The 12,932-nt window shown below is 38.8% G+C and overlaps 1 protein-coding gene across 3 annotated transcripts in view; it reads right to left on the minus strand.

Annotated features, from left to right (window-relative positions):
• The window catches only part of LOC136443262 (neuralized-like protein 4), a 131,740-nt gene that overhangs the window by 6,787 nt on the left and 112,021 nt on the right, over positions 1-12,932 (minus strand). For 2 of the 3 annotated variants that reach the window (XM_066440429.1, XM_066440426.1), the window contains 3 exons: positions 10,861-10,968; positions 6,012-6,156; positions 3,039-3,169 (listed from right to left, as the gene is read on the minus strand). In XM_066440429.1, coding sequence (XP_066296526.1) covers positions 3,039-3,169; positions 6,012-6,156; positions 10,861-10,968 — 384 coding nt within the window. The remainder of the gene's footprint in view (positions 1-3,038; positions 3,170-6,011; positions 6,157-10,860; positions 10,969-12,932) is intronic. The other variant, XM_066440428.1, reaches the window with a different exon arrangement.

The following is a 12,932-nucleotide window of genomic DNA, read 5'->3' on the forward strand; positions in this document are numbered from 1 at the left end:
GAAATCACAAATATGCAGTAAATTCTCTTTCCACAATTTATTGCAGGCATGCCTGATCTATAGCTATCAACCTATTTGCAATAAATGGGCTAATTTGTATCATCGTAACATTTCACGAAGGTCAAAGGTCACCGGATCTCTCAATCCGGTGAAACCACCCGGAAGTGACACTGGCCTCGGCCGGCGGGTACTTTTCTGAGAGACATATCTCAACAATCTTTCATCCCCTGCGAAAACTTTTTACATTGTCACAGCTTCCGTATTACAAGTGTGGTAAGTTTGAAGGTCCAGAGATTTCCCATTCCCACACTGTGCGTAAAAGTGCCCCGTCCGTCCCGGGCACATACTCGTATGAGAGCTGCGACTGGACACGGCATAATTATTACACAGACAGGAGGTCACTCTGCACATGTTCGCAGCTAAAACTCACAATTCCCATTGCCGCATTGGTATGTAACTTGGCATATCGTTTGCTAGGTTGCATGTGGTGATGCACGTTGTCTATTTTACAATGTAACAGTGACTATACGATCACAGCAAGTAGGGAAGCTTTGTACCCCGTATCTGCATGAAGTATTGCAGCCATGCGGAACGGATTATAGCATGGTCTCTATGGCAGGTCAGTGGCGCTGAAGACCTTTAAAGTCTTCTAACGTCGCGAACAAACAATACAGAATAAAACGGTCTTTAGGTTATATGTTCCGATCAAAAGACCTTTCATATGAGCCCAAGTTTGGCCTATTTGAAGACCTTTGAGAAATATTCGGGGTTACGGCTACTCTGAGGTTAATTCTAACGTTATTTGCTCGCTGAAGACCTTTAAAGTCTTCTAAGGTTTCAAGCAAACAAGATAGAATCAAACGATTTTCAGATTACATGTTCTGACCTTTCATATGAGCCCAAGTCTGGCCTATTTGAAGACATTTGAGAAATATTCGGGGTTACGGCTATTCTGAGGTTAATTGTACAAAGTTAAGAAACATAAGCTTATAGGTGTGCAAGCTAACACTGAATAAATTCTAAGAGATTCAACTTGGCGCGATGTCGGGTTTGTCTAGGACTGTACCCGCATAAGAAATATCAATTTCTCTAGGGTACTCAAGTTGGCAAAATAAGTGAACATAGTTTGTACAAGTCTAAATTCAGACTTTTTCTATTGGTAGTGGCCATTGACTGTCAATAGTGCAAAAATAAAAGTGTATTAAAAGGCTAAGTACTAGGTATATGTAACTATGTGTTTGAATAAATATACATTACGTCCCAGATGGGCTGATGGCTCTACTGGTAGGAAAATGGCATGTAAAACCACTGGTTATGGGTTCAAGTCCCAATGGTGACAATTTTTTGTTTTCTTTTTAATATCCGTTGTTTTGTTTTTAACATTCAATTGCTAACAAGTGTTCGGAGACTTCAAATCTCCATGATATATATATTATGAAAATTAGGCCCACATTTGCATAATTTATATTCAACTATGTTCACTGTCACATAACTTCCAAATGCCACAAGTATGAAATTCCAGTTATCTACCAATATGGAATTACAGTATTCTCTCATTAATTATGCGAAGGGGCTTCATTTCCATAACCTTTATCTATCAATGTCCCATTATTTCTCAGTTACATATGTTGCATTTTTGATCTGTCGTACCATTGAACGGAGTGGATTATGAAAAGGGCCATTAATTTTGCAAATTATATTCTGATTTGCATTATCACCATTTCAGTATATCAAGTAACAATTAAGCTATCCACATAATAGAAACAAATATACAGGTTTGGTTTTATATCCCTGTGGTTTGACCATTAGCTGTTGGGTCCCTGGGGAATACTTGCGCTAGTTTTGAAACAGGTGTAAGCTGCCACAACATGCCTAGAATGGAAATATAGATTTTCCTCATTACTTTTGCAAATTAAGTCCAAATTTGCATAATTTGCACTTCATTGTGTACAAGCTCCCTGCACATTAAAAAACATGGAAATCTGTCGTTCCTTTGGTTCAGTTATTCTCCTTGGAAGATTTTGACAAAAACACCAAATGAATGCAGTTCCAGGGGGCCTAAAATCGCACAACCCAACCAGACGTTCTTGAGTTATGCTGACTACAAGCATCCGGACACGCACACAAACACGCTCAAAACAATATCTCCATGAAAAAATCTCAATTTTTCATGGAGATAATTACTCATACTCAATGTCAATAAGTCTTCTCTCTTTGCTATATACATGTATATAGACACTTAGGGAGGTGTGATTGCCGTCATGGAAACTGTTGAGGTTGTTTCTATCACAAGATGTTAAGAAGTTGAATGACCACATCCTGTATCAGATGCAGGATGATTCTGCATGGTCACTTAACTTCTTGTGGTAGAAACAACCTCAACAGTTTCTATGAGGTGATCACACCTCCCAGCCAATAAATTTTTTGTTTTACTTCAGATCTTATCATCTCATATTTGCATATATCGTTGGTAACTTGCATAATTAATATAGAAAATATAAAATCATTGTTTTTCATTATAGGATTTTAATACATGGAATGTAAAGTATGTAATTTATGGCAGGTGGAACATAAGATACCAAACATGCAAATAAGACACTAGTTTGCATAATTATTGTGAAAATACCATAAGTCCTTACAGGTAAATAGTGGGAACTACATACTTGTATTATGTAACAATACTATGCATACATGTACATGACGTAACTGTGCAAGCATTTGCATAATTTATGATAAAGAGTAAACATGGAATTCTTCAAAAGGAAAGGACACAAACAATGTAATTATGTACTTTAATCAAAATCATTCAACCATTAAGTGTGCTTCAAAATCTGATCAGACCATCACCTCCAACCACCACTTTTGTGCAAATTTAAGTACAAAATGTATGAAGTCTTTGTCATCTGTTGTCCCTCAATCATGGTGTTTATCAGCACTGACAATAACAGGTATATTTGTACATGTATACAAACCTAGGGGGAATAACTTACAATTCACATTGCATAGTATTGCTTACATGAATTTCACGATTGACTTACCTGGTTGAACATTACCTGGTATAAGAAGCTCGCCACTGTCCAAGATTTTCCTAATGGCAGCAACAGATGTCCCATGAAAGGCGACGTGCCACTTCTCAAACACATTTAGCATCTCTGCTCTGGGAGGTAATCTGGAAACAAGTAGATGCAACTTCATTGGGAATAACAGAAAAAGGGAAGCAAGCTACAGGCTAAAGTAATTGGTATATGAAAAGTCTGACAGGTAAAGGTCCCCAATCAATATTTTGGGAACACATCTACCTCGGACATGAATGAACAGCCGATGAGAGCCGAGAAATACCAATCTGCAGCAAGCAATTTGCAGATGATAATACAAAAAACAAGATGCTTTTAAAATCTGGCCATTTATTGCGTAGTCTATAATACCACATAATGTGAAATGCAATTCAAACAACAATTCAAACTACAACAGCCGTCTCGCTGACTCTTTGACGTCTTCTCCTTGTTCTAGCAAGAAATGGTGCCACATTGTTAAATCTTTCTATTGTAGCAAAGTGAGTTCTAATATTCCTCCCTTAAGGTCAGGTCACTTGTATGTAACTGATTCTAGTGAAAAGGCAACCATGTTCAACAATTTTTTCTCAGGCCTCTGTAGATGACACCAAGGCAAGCCTCCCACAACTTGATTTTCTCACTGATGTCCGATTTTCAGAATGTTTCACCACACCTGCCGAGATTGAACTTTATAAATGTATCTTCTCTAGATATATCCAAAGCGTGTGGTCACGACAATGTTGATACTAGTAATCGCTTTCTAAAACTCATTTGTCCTTACTTATCTGATAAGACGTTTTCAATCTGTCATTTTGCCATGGTGTCTTTCCAAAGGCCTGGAAACGGGCAAACGTGATTCCAATTTTCAAAAAGGGAGAACCAGATGATGTGTCTAATTATCGCCCCGTATCTCTGTTACCGTGTTTGTCCAAAATTTTAGAAAAAATAGTATTTAAACACTTGTATAACCATTTGATGTCCCAAAATTTACTATATTCCCTCCAGTCGGGCTTCATCGCGGAGATTCGACAGTAAATCAACTCATTTGTATTACTGATAAAATATTTAATGCTCTAGACTCCAACAAAGAAGTCAGAGCGGTTTACTTAGACTTTTCAAGAGCATTTGACAAAGTCTGGCATAAAGGACACATTTTCAAGCTGCAGAGAAACGAGGTCGACGGCCCAATCTTAAATTGGTTCCATAGCTACCTCTCTGACAGAGAGCAAAGAGTTGTTATTGATGGTCAATGTTCGGATTGGAGTCATGTCAGCGCAGGTGTACCTCAGGGTTCAGTTTTAGGGCCTCTATTATTCCTTGTCTCCATTAATGACATGGTGGACGGTCTAGTTACATGCCCCTTTCTATTTGCTGACGATAGTTCATTATTGGACATTGTGGAAGATCCTAACGTTACGGCTGATCGACTCAATACTGATCTTAGGAAGATATCATTTTGGTCTTCAACATGGCTTATGGACCTAAACCCCTTAAAGACTGAAGAAATGTGTTTTTCTAAGAAATCAAATCCCCCCGACCACCCTCCTCTTCACCTTGATAACTGTGTTATTAAATCAGTCAAAGCCCACAAGCATATAGGGACTTTTCTTACGTCCACCTTGTCATGGGAAACACAAATTTCTCATATGATTGGTAAAGCATCCAAACGAGTGTCCACTCTTAACAAATCGAAATTCAGATTATCACGGACAGTACTTGATGTCATTTATAAATATATTATTCGTCCTCTCCTTGAATATGCTGATAGTATTTGGCATGGATGTACTTTATATGATTCCCAGCGATTAGAACGAGTCCAATACGAATGCGCGCTTGCAGTCTCAGGGGCTGTAAGAGGGTCTTCGTATTCTTCGTTACTTTCTGAATTAGGTTGGGAAAAACTGTCGGATCGTCGACACGTTCACTCTCTGATCATGTTCTACAAAATTGTCCATGGCCATACTCGCCAGTATCTTAAGGATTTGATCCCTCCCGAATTTTCCATTTCTACTTCTTATAATCTTCGTAACAAACTTAATCTAAGGATTCCGCTCTGTTCTACAACTCGATATCAAAAGTCTTTTATTACTTATGCAATGCATCATTGGAACGGTCTTGATATAGCTGTTCGATCACTAAATCTTTCGTTGTTTAAAAAACATCTAGTGAAATTAGTACGTCCCTCCTTCCACTCACATTTTAGTCATGGCCCCCGGTATACCTGCGCCCTACTCACACGTCTTCGCACCGGCACGTGCAGTCTAAACCAAAGTTTATTAACACATAACTTAGCAACAAGTCCAGCCTGCACTTGTGGATGTCGAAGCGAAAGCGTTGTCCATCATCTTTTGTTCTGCCCTATATACAGTCAACAAAGACTAAACCTTCTTGGCAACCTTCAGAACCTATTAGCACCCATACTGTCTTGCTCTTGACACTTTGTCTAATCAAGCCTTCATTTATTTATTATTAAGAGGTTCATCCTTTGTTTCGTTTGATTTCAATTGTAAAATTTGGGCTTGACACAGGACTTTATTGCTACAAGCAAACGTTTTGAAACGTAGTACTGGTGTGTTATCATATTGATTGTTTGTTTGTTAGAGTTAGTTTGTATTGGACGGCCCAATTGCTGTTTCTTATTGTTATTGTATCTATGTAAGTTGTAATGTTTATTTCCAGAGATGATGTTTAATATTAGCGATAGCTAGAGTGCATCATCTCTATGTCCTGTATATTTTTCTGTTGTTTAATAAAAAAATTTAAAAAAATTGTTGCCTGCAAGACTATTAATGAACATTATATAAAGTTAGAAATTCTTTAACCTTTAGCATACTGATGAGCCACTGAAGTAGCTATTTGAAACCCCATTCTCTATTAATTACAGAGTTAGGTAGCAGGGAGAAGGTTTAAAAAAACATTCATTCTTGTCATGGAAGAAGAAAAACAAAAATCTATTACCTCAATGCAAATCTACTCCATCCAAAGGGCAATGCATAGTCTCTGGGAGGATCACCCCTCTTGACATATGGCTCATCTCCACGTAGCTTGTGGCATGTCTCACAGTAACACAAGTTGTATTTGGGCTCTGGGTTAAAATAACCCTCTGGGGAAAATGAAAACAATATGTGAAGTCAATAACTATGATTATCATATAGGTAGATGTCGTTGACCAATCAGAAGGCTCCATTTGCGGGCCTGCATTCTTCATACAGACCCGAAAAGCAGGTCATTGATCTTCGTATGGACCTGCGGGTCTATAAAATTTGTATGGACCCGGTGTTCGAACGTTACCATCAAATGACAGGGGGTTTTGTTTTTATATTTCATGTTAAGACAAATACTACACAAATCAAATACAACACAAATAGTACTACTAACTACTATATGGACAATGGCTATATGATAATAACGTTAATGACCCGCTTTCCTTCGGTCTATCCGGAAAAGCGGGCTGTAAACTTCGTATGGACCCGCTTTTGCGTTCGAATGTTCGGCAGTAGCGCAACCGCAACACTCGAAATGCATTCTAAACATTCTATAGAACCCTGTGTGATGCGGAACACCCGTAGCGAACGTTTTGGCAGCCCAGGTATGACACAAAATCAAATACTGCACACAGTAACGTTACTACTAACTACTAGCATGACATAGACAATGGCTATATGATAATAACGTTAATGACCCGCTTTCCTTCGGTCTATACGGTGTGATAAGGCATGGTCGTTCCTATAACCACCTCATAAAGTGCCTCGGTGGCTTCGCGACCTCGGTACTTTATTCGGTGGTTATAAAAACGACCATGCCTTATCACACCGTATAGACCACAGGGCGGGTCATTAACCCTACATTATTAGTCAGGGCGCGAAATACTGGGTGCATGTGCACTTTTATGCACCCAAAATTGGAACTGTGCACCTAGATAGTTTTGTAGGCTATAGGGTAGAGGTGCTATGATCGTACATTAGTGTACAATATATTCTTGAAATTTAAGAATCAGAAAAAAAAAGCAAAATGTAACAGTAACTGTTACTGAGATTGCTGTATTTTGTTGTATTACTTGTTCAATTTGAAAGCTATCATGGAGATACAGAGTCTGACTGTTCTTAAGAGAGGCAGTAAGGTTTGTACATTGTACTTGATTTTATGTTGTGCACCAAAAATATTTTCTGTGCACCTAAATCTTTAAGGTCAGGTGCAACAGTGCACCTATTCCCTAAAATGAATATCAAGCCGTTAGTACTGTTCAGTACTTGTCATATAAGGCAATTAAATTTTATGGATGACATACTCTGCAGACTCCAAATTTAGTGCGCGCGGGTGAAAAAAAACACAAGGTGGGCAAAAAAACAACATGTATCTGCATTTTCAAACTTGAATACCACAAAGCATGTTAGTTAGAATTGAAGCGATAAAACATGGTATTACAACCAACACGTATTCAATAAAACAGTAACTAACACTTATGTCAACATTAGAATCATCATAATGTTAGATCCGGGTTTGCATCGAGAAGGCAGAGAATTTTCACCATTTCTACATGACATTTGTGCAAGAGTGCCTTTTTTGCATCTAGAATGTTTTTGCTGTGGAACTGACAGATATTTGCGACATATTGCAGCCCCATTTTCAGCATATTGACCATTGCCCAAGGGTAAAAAAAATCCAGTTTTTTATTTCAAAATCAGGCGAAAATCAATGCGCGCCTTGATGTCATCCATAAAATTTACTTGCTGTGGCCTAACAGTAATAACTTCCTCTATGAAAATGTCATAAGAGGTTATATTTTCAGTAGCGTTTGGGTGTCTGTGTGTGTCAAAAATCCTCGACAAGTTAACCAAAAAGGTGTGCTAAAAATCGGCAAAGGCGGTACAAATGAGCCGATAAGTGCCTATGTAGAGGCACAATACTGACAATATGTCTAAAATTGTTTTGACTAACATAAAAAGGTGGTCTCCATTGACAATCACGTTGATAGCGATCGTATCGGAGGTCCCGGGCGGGTCACGGGGCGTGTCGTCAGCATAAAGAGACGCACGCAAAGCGTTGGCAGACAGCATGCTGTACTCAACAAAAAATGGTCTCTACCTGTACACTGTCTTATTACTCAGTGTAAATGCATTTAAGTTCGCGGGGATTTGATTTCGCGTTAAGAATGACATGGGGTGTTGTCGGCGGTTTTAGGTTCGCGGCAGTGCTGTATTCACATACTGCTGCAATAATAAAAGACCGGCGTCTTTACGTACATCTAGTCGCAGTTCTCAGATCTAGTCGGAAACCACACAGCGACTCGGCAAGGGCTACAGACGCGTGGACGGACATAGCAGTTGCTTTTGAGGGTGCGGTGCTGACGTGATCATCTGTCATTCTTTTATGGCAGAGCTGAATCCGCGTCCTAGAAACTTCCTACATTCACCGTAAGGATGTATACGTGGGTTCGGCTCTTACTGATTTCACTCACTGTTTTCTGAGATGTCCTTCCTGAGAATTTGAAATTTACTGTTTTAATACATAAACGTGGCCCTAACAAGAGGTGGAATCTACGGTGTTACCCCACTGTACCTGTATAATGAATGCTTTCTAACATCTAAATGCGTACTAACAAGTTCATACAGCACACCGAGGTTTATAAACTATTCACCTCCTGTATGATGTACTACCGGTCCAGCTGGGCAATTTTGCACCAGCCGGATAATTGCACCAAATACGCTGGCAAATGGGGTGTGCAGTTAAGCGGATTCTACTGTATTAGATCGTAGGAAGGGATTCACATTGCAGAAAATGTGCAATAAAAGGCTGCAAATTTGAATTCTGTTGTTCTTTATGTTATGTACATGTAAGCCTGTATCTTCACCCCATATTTTAAAAAGAATTTTCTATTTATTTTTTTTCGCCCTGTCGCTCCAACTTTTTTTCTTAACAAATCCTCAGCAAATATACAATGAAACAAACAATAGATACAGGAAAAACTTAACATCTAAATAATACTACTGATAAATACAAAAGGTAATGATTAAATAACAACTAGTTTAGTGGTTACAAAATGCCAAGTAGATACGGGGCCTCAAGTAGATACAATGTACAGTCCCCAAGCAGATACGGCCCCCCCAGCCAAAGAATCTGGTCCCGATAAGTTGAAAAATCACTGTGGGAGAAGCCTGCAATGGAGGCAACATTTGCACAAGCAAATACAATACATGACATTGTATGTTTCGCCGTTTACCTCCCCATGCAAAAAGCTACTGTTCTAAAATCACCCCTATGCAAAAATGGAGCATTCCAAAATAATGTTTAACTATATTTTGTTACAATGCCTTATTTTCAATCAGGGCCCAATCCACATGGAGACCTTATTGTATGCGTATTATAATACATTAAGAGGTACATAAAATGTACATTAAATCGTTTTTTTCTTTTCTTAAAATAGTTTCAACTGAATCTGCTGTAAAATACAACAATTGTTTCGTACATTAATCAATTCGACTCACTTTTAAAGCCTGTATAATGCCTTAGGTCATGTGTTGCTATGGAGGCATATTTTCCCTAGCAATGGTTGCCATGGAAACCAGACACTTTCAAGGGTCAGAAAATAAGCAGCCTTCTGCCAATTTTGACTTTCTTCAAGTACAATGTCATTTGGTGAAGTATTACAGAAGTTACATGTATGCTGTTATATTTGGTACAAATTTGCAGAAATCCAATACACTATAGATATATATATATATAGGTATAGTGCATACATCGCGGGTAAATTAGATCGAATCAAATTCTAGTTTCATTGAAAATTAATTACAACAACTTTTGTTGTGCAATATAACAATTGGTTCATAAATCAATCAATTTAACACACTTTAAAAGGCTGTATAATACTATAAACCTTTCCGTTGCTATGGAAGTATCTTTTCCTTAGCAAGGGTTGCCATTAAATCATGCCAGGCTCTTTCAAGGTTCTAAAAAGGAACACTCTCCTGTTGCTTGTGACTTTCTCCAAGTTTGATGTCATTTGGACAGGTATCCAACAAGTTATGCTGTTTTCTTTTCAATTCATGGCATAATTGCCTCATTTGCATGAATTTGCATAAAGAGCCTTGGAACCATGATGTCCCACCTGGACCATAGAACAACATACCTTAAAATGATCAAGGGACATCAAGCTATCATTCTATGATAGTGGACTAAATATATTAAGGGTGTGCTACGTTTGTCAATTTCTAGGCCTCTTCTGAGAATCTCCAGGACCTCCTGGACTATTATTGGTCAAAAATAACCCGTGCAATGGCAGCCTTTCTGGTGCTGAATTTGCGCTGGTTTACAATCACATAATACACATGAGCAACAGATACATATCTGCATCTGCTCCATACTTGCATTTTGTGGAACTGTTGCAAGGGTCTTAATTTGCGGCTGCCATTTGGCGCCACCAGGTGACCTTAATATGACCTTTCCCAACAGAAGTCAGGTACCCATTCACACCTAGGTGGAGTGGGGGAAGTCGTGTAAAGTGCCTTTCCCAATGGCACAAGATCGGTGACATGACAGAATTCGAACCTGGGACCACTTGGTTCTGAGCCAAACGCTCTGCCACTGCGCCACACGACCCCATATAGTATACTCAGAACAAACAAGAGCTGTTGAAAATGCTCTCGGTGTTTGGGTTGTACTTGTATCTTGGTATCATGAGTAACTGTTGGATTATGGTGTTAAAGCTAAGGCAGGGGCAATGTTTTGAACACAATTTGCAAATGCATATCTTTCTCTAGGGCTGCACACTTAGTGACAAGCAAACTCTGCAGCATGTGTAGTACTTTACCTGGCAGTCCAAGGCAACTCTTGAATCTTGTGCAGAGGTTCTTGTACTCACAGTTCCGAACCACAGCAGGGGTAATGGGTGGGCTGCCGACAACACTCTCCTTCATACCTATGCACAGAAAACAACATACTACGGTCAGCACAATAAGTTCGGAAACTTTGTTTATTTGTTAATCTTTAGGGTGGTCCCTTCAGTTATCATAACTTGAATTTCATCAATCATGGCATAATTCCATGCCATGGATGGATTGTATTGATATTTGGTATGTGGGTAGGTCTTGATGAGACCTGGAAATGATTAGATTTTAGCCTCCCTAGCGGCTTGTTACGGTACTGCAGGCTTATTACGGTACTGCAGCAGAACTTCATGTTTTCATACATCGTGTTCTGAACATGCCACGGTCATGATTTTTAAGTGGTAGATAGCTCTTGGGGTAGAGAATAAGTGGTGTAGGTTTGGGCCCCCTGGCGGCTTTTTTGGAACTGCAGGAGCAGGTTTCGTTTCGGACTTTCGGAAATAGAATAACTCAAGAAGGGGGTGATGGATGGTAATGATTTTTGGTATAAAGATAGCTTGAATGATGGTTTACATTTAATTATATACTAATTATGCAAATCAGAATGTAATTTGCATAATAATAGAGGAAAGTTTATACATCCACTGTATTTCATGATAGGACTATCAAACATGTGACACATGTACCTGAGAAAGAGAGAAATATTGATAGATATCAATTATACAAATGAAGACCTCATGGGCATAATTAATGAGAAAAGTCTATAACTCAAGAGGGGGTTGACGAATCATCATAATTTTTGGTATGTGATGCTTGGTATGATTAATTGTAAATTTTGCAAATCTAAATATAATTTGAATAAATAATGAGGCAGGTTCATGAACCAACAGTGTCTCGTATGAAAACAAGAGCTGAGTGATGATTGAGCTCAGCATGCAGCCAAAGACATCTGGGCTTTCCGAAGACAAGTCTCCATGATGCTTAACTCCGATCCAGGCCATTTTGGCCGCTGAACCAGAAGACAAAATACAGCCCGAAATTTCCCTAGATTCTCTCATTTTTACTCCCCACTGCCAAACTGTAATGTCTTTCTGTGACACTATCAAAACATTTCAAAAAGTCTCTAAACTACCCACAATATACAAAACAATCAGGGCGCCATGTTGGAAAATCGTTACGATGTCCGTCAGCAAATTATTTGACTGTCGTGACTCCATACTTCATTACCATCAAAGAACAAAACACAAAAAAATCTGTATAATCTTTTTGTGCCATTTGGGGATTTTTAAGTCTCTGTTAGTCAGAACTCCATCACCAGTTTCGAAGTTGTTGTTGACAACTTCTCTCCAAATCTGAACGCAGTGAGCGGCGCAATGCAGTAACCGTATCAACATAAACAACGTACGTTCTCCCGGTTGTAATGCATTTAACGATGACAGATATTTGCATTATTAATGCATTTCAAGTTTACACGTAATACAAAATAAAAATATCTATTTCATATGTCTTGTCCATGCATTAGTGTGTTTTCCCAATTTTCTTGTTAAGTATTCAATATAAATTTACGTTGTGATCATACCGGTGTGTGATTATTGAAACATACATATTGTATTAGAGTCAGCAAGCCTGGTGAATGGCGCTCTTCACTTGCCGGATGTGTGATAATCTGGCGCAGTAAAGTTGTTAGTACCCATAATCATATCAATGGTTCCCTGGGAGGAGTACTGCCACGTTTCTTCAATGGAAATGAATAGGTTTTCCCCACCCTGGGGTAAGTGCCGGCAGAGGTGTGGGTTGGTGACATAAAGAAAACGGGACAAAATAGAAAGCCCAACAAAAACACCTAAAAACACATCAAAAACCAGCCGGATGCACTCCTCTGCCTGGGGAGTAGCACTATTCACAAACTTGAGACATTTCTTGTGCCCTTTGGAAGTTAAGTAAAGGTCAATATTGTTGGATATAAATCATGCAATGAGGATCTTATTTGCATAATCGATGAGAAACATCCATTATACATTCAGTCATAAAGGTTAAAATCATTTGGTGAAGGTTT

This window comes from Branchiostoma lanceolatum, chromosome 10, assembly GCF_035083965.1.
Source record: "Branchiostoma lanceolatum isolate klBraLanc5 chromosome 10, klBraLanc5.hap2, whole genome shotgun sequence".
NCBI classification, from domain to species: Eukaryota; Metazoa; Chordata; class Leptocardii; order Amphioxiformes; family Branchiostomatidae; genus Branchiostoma; species Branchiostoma lanceolatum.